The sequence below is a fragment of the Schistosoma haematobium genome, chromosome 1 (assembly GCF_000699445.3).
Source record: "Schistosoma haematobium chromosome 1, whole genome shotgun sequence".
Taxonomy (NCBI): domain Eukaryota; kingdom Metazoa; phylum Platyhelminthes; class Trematoda; order Strigeidida; family Schistosomatidae; genus Schistosoma; species Schistosoma haematobium.
In genome coordinates this window covers 43,402,270-43,421,478 of record NC_067196.1, presented here as the reverse complement: position 1 = coordinate 43,421,478, position 19,209 = coordinate 43,402,270, and the positions used below count along the sequence as shown (strand labels likewise).

At 34.8% G+C, this 19,209-nt stretch overlaps 1 protein-coding gene across 2 annotated transcripts; it reads left to right on the top strand.

Annotated features, from left to right (window-relative positions):
- Nucleotides 1-6,719: 6,719 nt before the first annotated feature.
- On the top strand, nucleotides 6,720-18,869 carry ODAD3 (outer dynein arm-docking complex subunit 3). 2 transcript variants are annotated; one of them, XM_012940128.3, is made up of 11 exons: nucleotides 6,720-6,808; nucleotides 6,838-6,959; nucleotides 6,994-7,071; nucleotides 7,111-7,395; nucleotides 7,433-7,678; nucleotides 11,825-12,174; nucleotides 12,701-13,058; nucleotides 16,502-16,586; nucleotides 17,060-17,216; nucleotides 17,252-17,801; nucleotides 17,837-18,869. In XM_012940128.3, the coding sequence occupies exons 1-9, from the start codon at nucleotides 6,751-6,753 to the stop codon at nucleotides 17,185-17,187; spliced, it is 1,710 nt and encodes a 569-aa protein (XP_012795582.3). In that variant the 5' UTR covers nucleotides 6,720-6,750; the 3' UTR covers nucleotides 17,188-17,216; nucleotides 17,252-17,801; nucleotides 17,837-18,869. The 2 variants fall into 2 exon arrangements, with proteins under 2 accessions (XP_012795582.3, XP_051074146.1); XM_051218298.1 differs by lacking the exon at nucleotides 17,837-18,869 and having other exon boundaries at nucleotides 6,720-7,071; nucleotides 17,060-17,490.
- Nucleotides 18,870-19,209: the final 340 nt, after the last annotated feature.

The following is a 19,209-nucleotide window of genomic DNA, read 5'->3' as shown; positions in this document are numbered from 1 at the left end:
GTTTTAGCGTCGACATGACTAAAAGCTCTACCTATTGACCATAAGGTTCTAAAACCTTTGGCGGCTATTGCACGGCAGTGTGCAGTAGTCTTTAAGTCTTGACTAACGATAACTCCTAGGTCATTATATGTCAGGACGATAGGGAGCTCAGTGTTATTCATTGTGTATGTATCTGTGCCTTGATGACCGATATGCATCACAACACACTTGGAAGCATTTATCGGCAACTGCCATGTTTGAGACCATTCAGATAACTTCTTCAGGTCATTTTGAAGTTCTAAGCTATCACTCTTACATCGTATCGTTTTCCATATCTTAACATCGTCAGCATATAGCAAGACCGATGATGATAGGAGACAGGGAAGGTCATTTACATACAAGAGGAATAGCACTGGTCCCAAAACCGTACTCTGAGGCACTCCGCTAAGCACAGCTTCCCAGCTAGATAACTTTGAGTTCACCCTTACTCTTTGTTGACGTCCAACTAGGAAGTCTTTTATCCACATCAATAAATTGCCTCCAATCCCGACTTTTCTTAACTTATATAACAGCCGGTTGTGTGGAACCTTGTCAAACGCTTTGCTGAAATCAATGAAGGCGACGTCTACAGGTAGATTTTGGTCCTTAAGAGCGCACCAGCTTTCACGAGCCACTAACAAGTTAGTGAGACAAGGATAACCTATTCTGAAGCCGTGCTGCTTCTCCGAGAGGATCCGGTTTTTATCGAGATACTTAAACAGCTCCTTCCGAATAATCTTTTCTAAGATTTTAACGACCACACTAGTGAGGCTAACGGGGCGGTAGTTCTCAGGTTTGTGTTTCGTACCTGTTTTGAAGACAGGACTTACTATGGCGTTTTACCAGTCTTTCGGTAAACGACCCTACGTTACGGATAGGTTAAAGCATATACTTAAAGGGTTCGCAACGAAGTTAGATAATTCCTTCAGTAGCCTAGGATGTAATTCATCGGGCCCCGTGGATTTACCTATGTCGAGCTTATTTAGCAGACCAAAGACATCGAGTTCTTTAATGGTCACGCTATCCAGTGTATATGTGGGGGAATCTGTATGCACTGACGGGAAGGGTGCTTCTATGTTATATACATTGCTAAAGTAGTTCGAGAACACTTGAGCCTTACCAAAGTCGTCCTCCACTAATGATGAAGCAGTACTGTCTCCCCATAGAGCAGGAATATTTCCTTTTCTCCTTGTCCTTTGGCTTATATAAGAATACAAGCGTTTAGGACATTCTATGGATTCCTTAACAATCTTTTCTTCCTACAATTTTCTAGACTTACGGAGGGTCGAGGCGCAAGTATTCCGAGCCTTTTGATACTGAGATTTTGACTCATCAGTCCCCAGTAACCTAAATCTATCCCGCATTTTCCTTTTCTTACGGAGAAGAATACGGACCTCCTTACTGAGCCATGGTGGTGAGTTTTTCGGCCCCTTTGGTATAGTCCAAGGGATGTGAGGTGTGGTAACTTTTAAGTATGAATTTCGAAATGCGTCCCAGGCCGTTTCAATTGAGGACTTTGGGTCTATTGTTCAATCTATTAACGATGCTGAGTGCACGATGTCTGGTATGTTTGCTTTCCAGACGTTGGGTCTGGACTGGACTGACGCGTGCTCGTGACTGGCAGTTATATGGAAGTCGAAAGTTAAAACTGCGTGATCACTTTTACCCAGGGGTGGCATATGATGGAGGTTCGCAACATCATCCTCATAGTGAGTCAGTATAAGATCTAGTAAGGATGATTCAGTGTCCGGATCGTACCTTGTCGCTTCTTTCACATGTTGCACTAGAGCACATATGATAACCCCATCAACTAGTTCCTGCTCGAAAGAATTCTCCGACGATTTAGTTCGCAGATTTTTCCAGTCTACCGTGGGTGCATTGAAGTTCATAAGCCGTGAACAAATTACTTGTCAGCTGACTATCGACTTCCCCATCGAATCATCAACGAGTGGAATTCACTACCTCAGCATGTGATTGAGGCTCCATTTACCTTACAGGAGGCGAAAAGGCAGAATATACATATTCTTTTCATTTTTAATATTGGAATTATTCCAAACATCAACCCGTAAGTGACATTCATGTGATACAACTAGATATAGTCTGAACAGTCTCACTTTCATTCATCGTATGTTCCCTGAAAATGCTTTGATCAACAGGCAATCCATAGGTGTAACAGAACTATGGCAGTTGAAGGCTTCAACTTAGCACAAAGTATTTGGTAAATATCTAAGACTATTACTTGAAACAAAATGAAGTCGGTATATTGCGTTAGTCTATTGGATGTTGAATGCACAACAACCTTGAGTGGTCATTGGTTAGCCGTTGTGTTGCTTTGATATCTTTACACATTACAAGTTGATTTTTAGTTTACACACTCATCAGTAATTCCTGTTGGTTGTTGTCGTTAGTAAATGTGATAACAGTGTTTGGCTTTTGACTTAACACTACATATTTTTCCTTTTAGAATCTCGTGGTGTCTGGTCCGCTGTCACTGTACCTCGTCTGCGCAAACGTAAATTACATAGACGCAAACAAACTACTAGCTGGCCTTTTCAATTAATAGTGGCGATAATGCATAGCGTTTCGGAAGTACGAATAATTTCTCTCGTTAAATTGCTTAGCACGAAGACCCTGACCTATATTTTGAGCCTGTTATTACTCTTCCCCTTTAACAGTCTGTAGTTCCGAGGAGAATGAAGAGTGCCTATTCAAACAGTACCTTTTAATTTAAATCAGGTCACTTGATCTTTCAGGAGAGCACAACTGTTTCGTTTCGACACTATTGACGATCCCCCAGAATGGAAGGAGCGTGGGGTTGGAGTGCTGAAAATTCTACGTAACAGGACCAGTGGATGCTATCGCTTATTGATGCGTCGAGATCGCACGTACAAGGTTCTTATACACGTTACTTTACAGCAATTTAGGTTTGTGCCAACCATTATCTCCTCAAAAATATGTACTTACGTCCAAACTGCAGCAGCAGTAGAGCTTTTGTCTGGAGTACGACAGCTGATTTCGCAGACGAGGTGGTAAAACCAGAGTTATTGGGTGTTAGATTTGCTAACTGTACATGTACGTATTCAATATTACTTCAAAGACTTTCTATCGTTTCCCGAAATATTTAATTACGTTCACTACTGCAGTTCAATGGCACTTAAATCCCATTAAATATCTGGATGTTTGATTCCTTGCACTCGTGAGAGTTTGTCTAGTATCTTAAGCTCAAACCACCAAGATGTCAGACTTTCCAATTCTTTAGGTCATGTTGCTTTGAGGCATACCAAACAAAGCGTTCATTCAAACCTTGGTCCTTTAATTTAAACGACAGATTGATCTATGTAGGTCATTATCTTTTTTATCCATGGCAGTAAATTTAGATTACCCTGACTGTAAAACCTCGAAATTTTAGCCTCTCAAGACACCAGAGAAATATCATCATGGTACAATTTATGATCTCATTTTTTAAAACCACTGATACAAATGAGAATCATAGAAATAAGAAACTTATGGAACAGCTGTTTGACCGTCTAGATAAGAGTAGTCGACAAATGGAAGTATCATACTCCTATTTTAATTCGGTCTGCAGGTTCCGAAGGAAATAACCCTTCAATATGTAACATAAACGAAGTGAGACCCGTATATTCCTACCGTATTACTCAACGACGTACGAAAAGAGTACCAATAAACAAAAACATTACCTGTCTGTATGAGGTAGATTCGGAGTAATAAGCAATTAGTACATACCCTCCACCACAATCGGTTCTGATTCTTTCCGATCCCTGTCTGCCATATAGAGTTCTAGGCAAGGAGCTTTCTTCGTCTAGACCAGGTCAGTGACTACGCACTTGTGTTGTGTCATAGCCTTATGATAGATTTCCCCCCAGATACTCCACTCACTTCTTGGTACAAAATGTCCGGGCCATCCAATCCGGCTACTGATCTTGTAATATTGTCAACTGACGTTCCTTCTTCCCCTGGAACTTCACTCGTAATATAAATAACTAGATAGTTCAGATAGATAGAAATGTGATCATTTAAGACGTACTATCTGTTGAGGTTTCATTCAAAACTTGTAACGAAATGTATTCAAAGAAACTCTTCAACTTCATTTTGAGTATTGGGAAACGGTATCAGTAATATTTCGTATAGTTTCACCATAGTGGCGATAGATTCCAGAACGGCTGTGATTTTGGCGAAGGCGAATGAGCCAACTCTGCTTCGTTTTCCTGCCTTCATTCCGAATGTGTCTGGATAAACGAGTGCTTGAGATAAATTCATCCAACGCAACCCGTATTTGGCCTCTTATTGCCGCCGTCACAAACGGCGTTAACTCAAGTAATATACGGAGTTAGGTTGAATATTTATGTTCATAGCATACCCATACGTACATCCAAATCGGAGACAAACGAAAGGGTCACCGAAAGGTTATGTAGAAGGGTATTCCATAAAATTATTTCTATTGGCTTAGTTTTGTAGCTCATTTATAGGTTAAGGTTGCCTGCGCTAGGCCACACTTAAGGTCGTTGATACTATCTGGTTACCCAAACCAAAGTAGGTGTTCCAGGCTTCGGAACCGGTACCTACTGGTAAAATGTCAAGCTTTCTAGCCACAAAGCTACCGTTCCACTTATTAACCTGGTCTTAAACACAGTTTGACCGTACATTCATCGGCCATTCAGGATTTACTCGCCGCGTTGTTTCAATGCTTTTTAAGGAAATTTACCTCATGCAAACCACAAGTGTTTGTTTTCTCCACATGCTATCACTTTTTAAACATTTGCTACTGGTATAAAACTTGTAAGCAAGGAGACAAGTATATGACTGAATCCTATGATAAAACGATAGATATGAAGGTAAAACAATATATTCTAGGCTGGACTCGTCTTCCAAAACTTGTGATATTGTAGTATCATCGACCTTCAGCAATCGTTAGTTAATGTAGTGTGGCAGCTTAAACCGGTGCACATGACTGGCTGAACGGTCAGCTGACATTACGAATTTGACTCTTGACTGTATACCTGGAATTCTTCAGGGAAGTGGACATCTCTGAACATCACAGATGATATAACCTGATAGTTAGTCAAGTTGTTCGTGCCCGTGAAGCCTTTGTCAACCAACTCATTATATCTAATAAGTCCACTACGGTAACTTAATCAGGATAATAAAGTAATCCATTCTGTAATGTCGGTGTGCTAGGTCCAGTGTTTGTGTGTATTTCATTTATCACTTCGGTGTTATTCACTACTTATCACTGATATAATAGTTGTGCTTTTCTCTCATCGAATAATGGCAATCGTAATTTTTTACACCATATTTGTGAAAGGTAGCTTATGTGTATCTATAATGTTTTCTAATATAATGAGACTAGAATGCATTAGTTGGAGATTGTGAGGTGTAGGTGTCTTAATGTTTCACAACCTTTGCGTTTTTTTCGTCATTATGAGTAAAGAATATGTAAATTGGCGTAAGAATTCCAAGAATGAAGTAAAAGTACTACAACATATACAAGTAAAATTTTAAATGTGATGTTATAAGAAGGAATGAACTTACAGTTTGTCGTTCGGTGTACCAGACACGTCAATCTAACCCTTAGAAATACCATAGGCATCCAGGGTTTTTCAATGCATTTGTCCGTTTATGATCGAAGTCTACCGAACCCGGTCAAACTAGAAGTGAGGAGTGAAGAAATCCGAAAACTTATTTGGAAGATTTTCGATCTACTGAGAATTATGTGATGTTGGCCGGCTAGTGGCTACGAGAGATGAGTAGTTCGGTGTACACAATGATGACCTGATGTAGATCATTAACCAAGTGGATTCAGTTAGGTTGTGTTAAGTAGATAAAATGAAGTCAGCATCCATGTTGAAGACCTACATAACTACTTGTTTCGGGGATTCGTTTACCGCTCAAATATATAAAATATATAAACTAAGAATAAGGCTTCGAATTCGTCGAGTTACCAGAAGGAAAGTATGTAGTTTAACAATCACGTCTTATGTACTGGGTAACACTTTTTACCATAACGGATTATTAATATTTTCTAAAGTTACGGGTAAGAGATGTATATCTAAGGACGGAGTAACAAAAGACAAACATCAATGTAGGTGCAAACGTTCAGAATTTAAAGCATGGAAGCTGATAAGTCCTGACATCTAAACAAATTAGCCTAAAGCCATTATGTTTATTTATTCAAATAATCATTGATCTGAAAACGGATATTCAGATGGGATCCACTGTTCTGTCATTACAAACCTGGGCAACGTAGGATGTATTCCGAATCGACGTGACAACAGTTTTCTTCGGATGTTGCACAGCTATCTCCTTTATTTTCGGTAGTGTTTATAATTATTATTTCCTTCTAGTTACTTATATTTTCACCATCTATCTCTTTTACACACCTTTGGTTTTCTTATTCCAATATCAAAAGTCCAATGTGGTCTAAAATTGGCTGCCTGCTGGCGTAAGGATATCTAGTTTCAGCTAAGCCATTAACACTGGAGAACGGGCCTATTTACCTCCATAATACTTGACGGATTCACAACGAATACTGAGTGTAAATAGCACAATCCCGATAAATTCCCTCCAAAAATCCGAAATATTTCCATTAATACCATGACGCTAATACAAAGAAACCAGTTTTTTAATATTGGCTTGCGGAGATGTAGGGTATTGGAATCAAGGACGATCGTTGCTCAGTAGCAGAAATAAGCGGGATTTTGTAGGTCTAAGGATATGGAACCTGTATCACAACAGCGACTTGACGAATTGAAGGCAAAAATAGCATTGCTTGGTAAACTGACTCAGTTTTTATTATTTCAGAGGGTGATCGCAAAGCATATTATGAAAATTCCGTACAAGCTGTTTCAGAGAATAAGAAACGAGTGTCAGATCTTCGTCTTGAAAATAATAAACTAAGAAATATCCTTCGAGAAAGGCTCTCGGTAGCATGAGTTTTGAATTATTTCCTTACGAAAGGCTGATCAACATATCATCAATCATGTCCTGCACAACCGACAGGCTGATAGGGTTTGCATGTCTAATAAAACTGGGGCAGTGAGTGACTGTCATAAGGAAATAAAAGCTATTTTCTAGATGGTAATCGAACTTTTGGACAATCGCACGTGTGATGCAAGGAAAAAGCTTAATTCTTTGAAGCATATGACTGTTCAAAAGGAGAAGAAAATAGAAGAGATGAAATCTCAGTATAGAGAGATTACGGAACTTATTGAGTACGGAAACGCAACCTATGCAGGAACTAATAAAGAGGGGAAAATGTTAAGAAACTTAGAAAACCGACTTGACAAAGCTCTGCTTAAATACCACGAAGCAGAACACATCAGAAAAACCTATGAACAAATAAAAGAAAAGCTTCAAGATGTTAGCTGAATATACATTTACAACTGATTTTTTTTAGGAACATCTAACATATGAACACAGTTTGGACTCTCTTGAAAAGCAAATAAAAGCCACTCAAGTTGAAGTTTCAGAGCTACAACGAATGTATAATGATGCCATTGTGGCCAGGGATACCGCACAACAGGAGTTGAAGTTTCAAGAAGAACATACCACAAACGAACGTCGACGTCGAGAAACAGAACTCGCAAACATGAAAAGAATTGCCGAGGGCAAGAAGCTCGCTGTTGATAGGAGTGACTACCAAGTAAGATATTTTTAAGCTGAATCTATTTTAGAATTGCTTATTCACAAATTATGATTCAGTCTTCTGTAATAAGGATAGGAGGTCTATCGACCTATATTAATCCTTTCAATCTGTAATACTGTGGATGTTTAGTCTCGTTCTGAATGTGACAACAGAAGGTTTTGGTAGAGAATCCCAGTGGTTTACTATTTTGTACGAGGAACTAAACTCCAGACGTAAACCACTTGATCTCAACTTTCGAATGTTTTAAAAATGTTACCTCAAATTGTCAGTCCTAGACAGAAGGAAAAGATAAGACATATTTGTACCAAGGTCAATGCTCATTATGCGATAAGCTAATATTAGATCACCATGTAATCTGTCTCCAAAGGATAGACCAGGGAAACCTTTTACAATTTAGATCCTTCGTCGTTGGGCTCGTTCTAGCATATTCGCCTCGTACATGAAACACGGACTCTGCTTGAGTTTCACATTCCAAATGCGGCCTCACGAAATTAGGGTATAATACCCTGGAAATTTGTTTGTTCAAGTACTGAAAAGACTAACAAATAGCCTACAAGACTCTAAGGCCTTCAGCAGCAGCAGCCTTGCAGATACTCGTAGTTTTGAGGTCGCTGCTTATTATGACTCCTAGATCTTTGTAGTCTATTGCTTTAGATTATACAACTCCAAATGTTGTGTAGTAAGATGAATCATCATAGTTATTTAATTGCATCACCACACTTGTTAGAATTTACTTATAATGACGACCTGCCAATCTATGAAACCAGTGCATTTATTTCATCTGATATTCTATTTGACATACTATGTATGGGTCTCCAAATGTTTATGTCATCGTCAAATAGTAGAAAAGATGACTTTGCTACATTTGGGAGTTCATTTACATAAAGTAAAAAAAGAAGAGGGCCGAGGATTGTTCCCTGGGGAGCCTCACTTCTTACGTATTTTCACGCTAAGAGAGCTTCATTTACCCTTACCCTCTGTCTCATATCATAAAGAAAGTCATTTATTCAGTCTATGATTTCATAATGGATTCTAAAACTTTCCAGTTTTAATTTAAGACGCAGATGAGAGACCTTGTCAAAAGCTTTATTTAAGTCTATGAAAATTACATCTACAGGGATATTTCTGTCTTTTGCTGCAGCCCAATATCTTGTTATGATAGGCTTTTTATACGACCGTGACGCTCTCTGAACTAGAAATTATGCCCCTCCACATAGTTTATAACAGTCGTCCGAATAATCTTTGCTATTGGTTTGACAACTACACTGGTTGGACTAATAGGTCGATAGTTACTAACTAAGTTTGTGCCCCCCATCTTATACACTGGACTAATTACTGTGCTTTTCTAGTCTCTTGACGGGCTGAACTGCAGCAAAGACACATCAACCAGTATATCCATAGGTTCAGCAGTTATATCCGAATATCGTCAAAACCACTGAACTTATTTGGTTTGAAATGTTGAATTAATCTTAAGACAGTTTCTTTCTCAATAACCACGGGATTTATCGACAAGGCGCCTTGATAACGATTAATTGTTGCTCGTTTCTTTATTACCTGTAGAAAACTTTGCTTAAATATATCGATAAAGCTTTGGCTTTTTCGGCATTACCTCTTTTCAATACCAACGAGTTTTCTCGTTCAGGTAATTATATGACGCCCACCTTCAATATGATATATACTGTTGTATGTACACTATATGCTAGTCATGTACTGTTCTGATACATGAGACTATGCATAAATTTTGTGTTAAATTATCTTGATAAACAAATTGTCATGCTAAGTTCAGCTTAACAAAAGGAAGTCACGGAGTATTCTGGTTTGATCATGTTCTTCAACAAAGTTCAGTACTAACCCTGACATTTTATACTAATGTTCCATTGAATAATAGCTAGCTGGTTTATTTTATCAAGTTTACAGTTTGAAAAACTAAATTTTCCTTATCGTAATACCAAATTTACAGGACTTTGGTCCATAGTGTTACGCTTTACTAAATCCATGGCTAAATATAATAATTAGTTTGTTATTTTGGTTGTACTAAGATATTTTTTTCATTTCAACCCTATGTGTCAATAACTGTGGTTAAAGTTTTCGAAATATTTGGTAGTAAGCGTTTTCATTAAATGTTTCCTATGTAGTGTATTTAATGCACAATACAAAAAAATATAAATGGATATGAATGATATATCCTTAAAACTCACAAGATATATGTCTACCAGCACCTCACACTAACTAGAGTCAAGGTGGTTCACTAACATCTTCTTTCTTCACAAAGCAGAAGAACTTGAACTCACGAAAAAAATAACAAAGGCTTATGATTAATATACTGGGCGACAACCTTTCATCATCAACAAAGAGCCTAGAGCAGATGCGTATTAACCAATTCTACATACCATGCTAAATTGGTTATGTCAAATGGACAGAATAAATTCCCAAAGAAATTAGAATAATGTGATGGTAATGATAATGTAAAAGAAAGACAACCGAGAAAATGGTTGTAAAAGACAGATGTAAAGGTATATATGAGCAAATGCTGTGATTCAAGATTGAGCGGAAGATAAAAGGTGGATGTATCTGCACCACAGTGAACGATTTTCGCCACATAAGCCGAAATCTCGAATGATTTGTCGCAGTTACCACGCGGACCCCAAACAGGTAGTCTGGATCTACTAAAATTGCTCAGAACAATATTTGATAAATTCGCGGTGTGTTTGATCACGAACGTGAGTTGACTAACCATCTTCAATATTCAAGGGGCATGCGGTCTTGCCTTGTGGTTTATTACGAATTTTAAAATTGCCAATGATGTCTTAATGTAACCAGAAACCCAAAAATACACCGTTACTTTCGTTATCGATCACCAGATAAGTTCTGATCAGAATTATTGGACCCTGGTTTCCGTAAAAATAAACGCACCGACATTTTATTTTGGCTTACTACACTAAATTCATTTGCAGACATGTTAACTACAATTTTACATTTGAAACTTGTGGGATGTTATTCTGACTAATTAAGTACACCCATTTTCATCGTAGTAAATGGAAACATTTTTTCTGTAGTCAATCAGAAGCAACAGTAAGATGCCTAAACTTCATGACTGTCTAAAATCACTAGGAATCATTGTTCACAGTCTCGATAAAAACCAATGTTCTGATAGAAATTTAATTGCAAATACCAAGTCACTGTATGCAAACAGCATGAAAGTTTACTCTACTATAGCATCTAAAATATCTGCGAATATAACTTTCTTAGATTCGGATTCAAACATCTTGTAGCATGTGCTTTAGTGAAGGTTTGCATGTTTCTTTGTGATCCGGACTTAAAGTTGTGTAGGGTTTGCTGCCAGTTATCTTCCAAGTTCTGACATCAAATGCGAGGTACTTCAGTCTTTAACCACATGAAAATATCTGGTCAATAAATAATAGTTATTTCTTGATACTGGGGATCATAATATGAAGTCAACTTTTATTGTTATAAAAGGCAGTCAACAGAACGATGCTAAGCAAAAGTGAAATCATTACGAGATAAAGCGCTGAACATTGGTCCGCTTCTGTAACTAACAAAGAATAACAATTATTTTAATGAGTTTGAAGTACTAGCAACAGAAGAAATATCACAAAAGGTTTATTACGGCAAAAAACTATTGAGAACTTCACAAAAAGGTTTCGTATTTTCAGACCACAATTATATAGACATTTCAAACAATAGAGGAAAAAACAGAAAAAATAATTGTCATGCATTTATTTCTACATTCATTTGTATAAAGTCATAAGAGTAATTGATGACACAATCATGCAATATTCCATCATATGACTCTTAAAGTTATGTTTACAAACAAGTGTTTTAAAGTTTAGCATAATGTATGCTTCAGGAAAACGTTTCACTGAAACTTTAAAGATGAACGTAAAGTGTTCACGTTGAAGCTCATGATCACAGAAATAACCTTGATTCCCTATCTACTATAAGTAATTTTGAGTCAGCTTAAATGTTTATTTTCTATTTCTCTAATAATAATTTATCTGTCACCCAATTGTTTGCAATGTATTTATTATTTTTGTATTTCAATAAATAGTGGTTATCCAGATTAATTTATTAAAATAACAATCCGAGAAAAATATTATTTGTACTCTTTTATACAACATTTAGCAAGGTAGAGAGTCACTTTCTTCTGCTAACGTACCAAGTGGAAGTGTTCAAGGAGACAGCATTGGTACTGGAGAACGAATTTCGGGAACAGGTGGGATAAGTATAACAGAAGAACAACAAATGAAAATATCTAAATATGAAGAGTCATTTAAAACTATTAAAGAAGTCACTGGACTGTCTGATCTTGATCAAATTGTTAAGAGGTTTGAAAGTCAAGGGGAAACTTTACGAAATCTAAATGAATTGAAAGACAAAGCTGAAGAACAATGTCAAAAACTTCGTAAACAAAGGGATCAACTACAGCAAGAGTTTGAAGAACTTAAGTATTCCGGAGAAACGGAAATAGAAAGGTACTTTAAAAATATTTTAACTTGTTCTGTGCAGTATAGTTTTAAATATTTCTTAAATTAAGGATTCATCGTAACATTATTACATCTGGAAATTCGGAAGTATTATGGAAGCTGAAATTCAATTTGTTGTAGTTTAAACTGCAGGAAGTTATTGATTTTGAGTTGAACCTCAAAATAGTTAAATAGTATGATTTTTCAAAACATACGCACGTTTTTAACATACACTGATATTAGCCAAGTCACAGCTATCAACAATTACATAACTCATTCAAATTCTATTACAATTTTAAAATTTAGGCGAAACTGATACACATTCAATTTAAACAGTATTTTTGGATGCAACGATATAAAGTTTATACTTTAGATAATGGAGAAGATTCGTAGCTCAGGTGGATGATTTTGATGGAGTTTTGTTCTCTGAGCTGGATGGTTTGGTCGTGGAGCTCAGAGAACAAAACTCCATAAAAAAAGTTTATACTTTCACACATAATTATGAAGTTAATTTTTCTAAAATATTTTCTTACAGCACTAATCAAGTAATAAAACAACATCAGAATGAAGCACAAATAGAAAGTGAACGTCGTATAAAATGTTATCAAAATTTAGAAAATGCTAATCATCTTTTAATTCAATGTAAAACTGGAGTTGATCATATTTATGATAAATTATCTTTTTTAAATATGCACATAACAAAAGGTATTGAACATTTTCATAAAGATGGTGAAGAAAAAGACGAAGAATTAGTTGTAGATGAACAAAATATTATCGATAATAGTGATATACCAGAAATGTTAAAAATATGTAATAATAAATTAGATGAACTTATGAGTAGTTTAAATGATGTTAATATTGAAGAACAACTTAATTTAATAGAACAAGAAGAAGTAAGTGTATTTTTAAAGGTATTTATTTTCAATTAATTTTATTTAATGAAGTTAAATAATAAGAAACTGATAGTGTAGTGAACAAGAACACCAGTGGGGACAGTCAAATATGTTTAACACAAAATTACAGGACTTGTTAATAAAACCTAACAATCATAAAATAAATGCTTAATTTGCAAAATGTCCATCGATTGTCTCAAAATGACTCAGACTTCATTGTTGTTGCATTTTCATACAAATTGCATTTTGTTTCCATTCTTTACTGTTCGATCTTCTTGTCTTTCTACTGCCAGACTAACATCATATACTATTTATGTCAATATAAGTAGCACACACCACAACAGAATCAAAGATCTTATCATTGAAGTATTTAGCAACAGTCTACCTCTTGCAGGATTAAAATTGATGGAATTCAATAAGTATTATGAACTAGATAAGCATGATATTGCTCATTATTCAGTAATCATTCATTGTAAATGTATTTGTGGTTATGAAAACTAAGTGAAATTATTAAGATAATGGAAATAATTGTTGTGATAAAAGTGATAGATCATTTTGAAGGAAGTAACTAATAACTTACTGTTCTATTAACGAATTATAACTGATGTTTCTTTACGAAATATTTAATCAAAATAACGTAATTATGAGTTAGTTTTTAAGTAAAAAGTTGTGAATAAAAGAATAAACTGATCATCCTTAACCATCTGGTAATGATTCATTTTTTAACTAATTCATTTTTTTTGAGTGAAGTTGTATAGAAAACATAAATTTACGGTAAATTGGATAGTGTAAATGTAATTTTTGTCTTGAAATAAATTTGCCAATTGTTTTGATAGAAAAAAAAAATCTGTGCTAAATGATAACCGTAAAATCTTACAAACGTTTGTAAAATTTCTATCAGAATTAGAGCAAGGAGAAATATGTAAACAGACAACTAGTAATTATTTTTCATAATTCAATTTTCAGTATGACGATTTGTGGATATAGTAGTATTGTAATAGCTGAGTTAACGAGTCGATTTAAGGTAGACCGCCACTGAAAACCTAGAAGCACTAGACTTCCGTTTGGTCCCAATATGGCAGTGCGCATCCACGATCCAACACACAAAACTCAAACCCAGGACTTTCTGTCTTGCACGCGGAGTTTAACCTGGATTCGAGTCTCATGTGTTGGATCGTGGAGGCGCACTGCTGAAGAGTCCCATAATAGGACCAAATGGAAGTCTAGTGCTTTCAGGTTTTCAATGGTGGTCTAGCTTAGATCGATTCGCAAATTCAACTTTCATTGATCCCCCTTTTTTCAAAAATTAAGTAGCAACATTCAACTTTCAGTTATTCATCATTATTGGAACATTACTTTTGTCAGTTATTATTTTAAAAGCCATTAATAAAGCACATAGTATATTTATGTCCACTATTTGTTTAAATTATTCTTACCTTTTTTAAAAGAGTAATATTTGCTGACTGTAGAGATGGGTAGTGGTTGGCAGCGGAATCCAGGACGCTCGTTTCGTCCAATTTGGGACTCATCAGCTGGATGTATCTGCATTCCGAGAGTTGATAATCATCCCGGGACTCGAACCCAGCTAGTGGCTATATGAACTCTGCTAAGTGGATAGTACGATGGCGTTTGAAGCGAACAGTACTGAGTTTGAGTCCCAGAGTGAGCATGAACTCGGAGGCAAGTACATCCAGCTGAAGACTTTCAGATCGGACGAAACACACGTCCTAGATCCCACTGCTAGCCACTATCGATATTTGCTTATAATGCTTGTGAATTAAGGCAATCTCTGGGCAATACACACAGTATACACATATACCAATAAGAGAATAACCAATTGCAGTCCTAAATAACAATGGGAAGACTCAAATAACCAGTAAAAAAAGAGTTATTTACTGACTGTGTTTTGATCATTCATTCATGATGTTTCGTGAACAGTTTGTATAATTTAAAAATCAAGAAAAATTTGTTTTTTAAAACAGAAATATCAACTAAAAAACTATTTTTTCTTGACCATGAAACGTTTTTAAAATTTATGATTATTTAAGCGAAAAAATTATCAAATATGATTTTTTTAGAATCATCTGATATCTATGCATTATGAAGTCTTTATGTTTTGAAAGAGTCATGGTTTGTGCTACTGAACATTTGAACTAATATTCCACCAGGTGATAGAGTTATCAGATCCACAAAATATCTAAAGAGTTTTAAATTTTATAAATGTTTACACTTTTTGTTTGCAAATAATCAACCTTATATTGATAATATCAAAGAGAATTGATTATCCAGATTAAACTTTCAATATTTAAACCGAGTGTCAGTAATAAGGCACCTATTTCAGTAATCATCATGTTAATGGAGATCGATTAATCCCTCTTAAATCTTATTTATTTTATGGAATAGAATATGATTTTAAAAGGTAGTTTTAAAGCATTATTCATATGAGAAAATAAACATTCTGTTAGTAAATTACTTCGGAGAAAATTCAAAACCAACACTTAGATCATAATATTTATTTATTTATTTAAATAACTCATTCTAAATAGAATGAGCGAAAAAGACAAGAGTTTAAACAATCTTTTCCATGTTATGTGTATGTTAGAATTTAAGTTGTCTTGTTGTTATTAAGTATTAAATGTTCATCATTAATCACTGTCTATTGATATGTAAGCAATACAGATGATGATACTTAAATAAGAAGAAACACTGATCATGTATTCCATTGCTAACTATAAATCAAATCTATCAGATCCTAATGCCTTTTGTGTATTTTCATATTAATTATGAAAAGCGTTTTTATTAAATGAATTACATAAAATATTGAATGAATTATTATCATTATTTTTTATTTTCAGAAGGGGTTTTGTGGAGATTTTAGTAGTTTCAATAGTTGAAATCATGAGTCAATTGAAGCTAGACCACCATGGAAAATCTGTAAGCACTGGACGGCCGTTCCGTCCTAGTATGGAGCTCCTCAGCAGTGCACATCCACGATTCCAGCCCCCGCGAGATTCCAACTCAGGACCAATCAGTCTCGTGCGTTAGCGCTTAACTATTAGACCACTGAGATGGCCGGCAACCAACGGTGTTAACACCGTAGGATGAAACGGCCGTTCAGTGCTTCCAGGTTTTCCATGGTGGCTTAGCTTCAATTAACTCATGATTTCAACTATATTTTATTAATTTAATTTTAGCAATTTGATTTCAAATTCAAATAATTTATTGATTAAAATAATTTCAAAAACAAATTTCTAACGTTAATTTTTCTCCTTAATAATACGATCTAAATAAGATTTATCATAGAATAGAGTTAATATCTTAATAAATTAAGAGAAAAAATATAGGTGTAAGAATTTATTTTCATTTCTATTTTATTTCTATTATTTTATGCTACTAATTTAAAATCAGTAATATTTGTTTCTTTTTAAAAAATTATATTCAAGTTTTACACAAAGCTTGATAGTAAATTACCCGAGAACAATATAAGAATACAATTTCCAAAAGTAAAGAATGAAGGTAATCCTGATGGTAAGTATTAAGTAATCATAGGTAATTCCAAGTATAAATTCATTTTATATATTCAATTTTAAATAAATTATCAACAATATGAATACATCTTTTATTCGAATATAATTATAGTAAAAACTGTATACAATATTTTAAACAATAAAATGTGTACAATTTGCTTTATGCTGATAAAACTATAATAGTGAATTAAATGAAGTGGTTTGCATGTATTCGATGTAAAGTATAGATAGTGATATAGTTCAATATCTGTTTCAGTGGTAGTAACTGTGATGGTTCATTTATTAAAGAATTCGACTAGCAACAGTTATGGGTTACAGCTTCAAAATTCTAACAGCAGCTAAATTTCAATGTTTGACCCACAAATACATACTGTAAGTTCTATCAAAGTTTTATGTGATATTGTATAACTTGCGTTAAATACAAGAGTTTTACAATATTGTCGTATTTTTTTCGTTTTTTTCCTAATAATCTAGATGATGATGGTGGAGCAGATGATAATGAAGTGTTAACTAGAGCTGCTTTAAAGAAACAAGCTCAGCAAATAGTTGAAATGAGAAATAAGAAGAGACAAACTAGAAAGAAGAAAAGAAGAGTTCGATAAAATAAAAATGATGATGTTATTATCAAACTGTATGCAAACATACTGTTTTTATTCTTATACACAGGTATGCATTCAGTCAAACTAGAGTGAACAAGATATAGATGACTTTATTTCCGTATGAAAAGCACCACTGTTTATACACTAGTCATAGGCAATGTGAACCGACTTTCTAAAATGATAGGACACTGAATCGATGAGCATTTGCTTCTTGAAAAGAAAAAAAGAAGATCAAACATGAAATTTCACTTTTCTTCCTCTCAACTTTCATTCCTTTTTCATAAAATATATCGCTTTTATATCCTAGACAGGTGTTGTCGAACGTTTAAGAACAATGTATTTGATTTCAGGTAGTTTCTACTTGTGTTCTATTTCGATTAAATGAACGTTTCCAACCCTATATTATCCACATAGCTGCATTCTTCAAATGGACAGGGAGATAATTATGAAAAACAACCGTCATAATCTAATAATCATACTTCACAAAGTTACTAACCTTAATATGGCTTGTAATTCAGACAGGATGGAATAACATGGACACTTGTTGTATGCTCAACTGCTCTATCTCTTCCAAATTAGAAGATCAGCCCCAAGTATTAAACATTAGATGAACTAAGGTCAGTTGACTATTAATATTAACTGTCTACTACAGCAGCTCGTTTGTGACAATTAAGACTGTTGAAATCAAGATCTTTATGACTTGTCAACAATCTTGCTGAACTGAATGTTTTCCAATAATACGCTTTAGTTCAATCAAGCAGGTTAATGTGTACATATATAAAACATATTTTAGATTGTTGACCTAGAACCAAATATTTTTTATTCGCTGATCATTAGAGTTGAAGTAGAACAGGAAAGTGTGTGAATACATGAATGAAAGTGTTATGGTCAATACTGATGTTGAGTTGTAAACCAAATAGAGTTACATACTAACCATCAGTCTCATCGGATAAAAAAATAACCAATTATTTACAGCTGACTCGAAACCCTTGGTGTTTTTCATACAAGGCATAAGAATACATGGGTTGCCTTCTCAGCTTTCACAATAGACGATTCAAGTCGATGAGTTAAGTTCACGGAACAATAATTCTAATTCATGGAGCATAAATCCATCATAAGACAATAAACTACTCCCTGGTCTCTCCGATAATTACATAGAACAAGCCACTAAGGTTTTGGATCAAATTTAGGAAAAACTATTAAAAAGTCCATGAATTTTGAAGTAACTCAACACAAATAGTGCATTCAAGTCAGTCGGTCTTATCAAATGTATCAGTAAAGGTTATGAATCCAAAAAATGTGATTTATGTCCAGAACAATCGTTTAACTTTTGTCCTGACGGAAACATCATACGTGTAAGTTGTCGAGTGTTCTCTTTAGTCGGTCACCTATGTGGATAATTAACAGTCGTTCGTCTATACACACAATTTCGGCAAAGCATGAAACGACAATGCAATTGAAGAACCTGATATCTAAGCCATTCCTTAGATTTATTAATACACCAAACTAATTACAGTCATCAGCCTATATTTACATGAAGAAAAAGTAACAGAAGACTATGGATTAATTGTATTCTCCAATTTTTTACTTTCTTGCTTTTTATAAATCTGAAAGAATGTTTCCAGTAGTGGATAGTGGGATAAACGTAATATAAAAGATATAAGACCGGCATCACTTGTATTTTGTAAGACAAAGTTTACTTAAAGTTTGTTCTTGCTTTTATTAAATAGGGCAACTAGTTCCCAAACAAGGTGTTTGTTAGAAATACGAAGTATATTTTGAACTATTAAAAGTATTCTATAACTGGACACTTGTTCAAGAAAACAGTATAACTAGTCGATAAGTTGGTGATTAAAAATGTCAATGATAGAACAACGATAGCAGAAATCTTTCAAACAGATAATTAACAAAAACTAGCCATTAAATCCTCTCTGAATCTTTAAAATCCGCTGCATTTCTGACACTAATATCTCTAAGATAATGTTTCTTTGAGTGCCAATATCCCAGAGGTGGGGGTTGGATTTT

What these genes read in the sequence shown, in the direction of transcription:
- ODAD3 (XM_012940128.3), top strand. Translation starts at nt 6,751, where the DNA reads ATGGAACCTGTATCACAACAGCGACTTGACGAATTGAAGGCAAAAATA. An exon ending in ATTTAATAGAACAAGAAGAA is followed by an intron (nt 13,059 to 16,501) that starts GTAAGTGTATTT and finishes ATTATATTCAAG; the next exon opens with TTTTACACAAAGCTTGATAG. An exon ending in GAATGAAGGTAATCCTGATG is followed by an intron (nt 16,587 to 17,059) that starts GTAAGTATTAAG and finishes CTAATAATCTAG; the next exon opens with ATGATGATGGTGGAGCAGAT.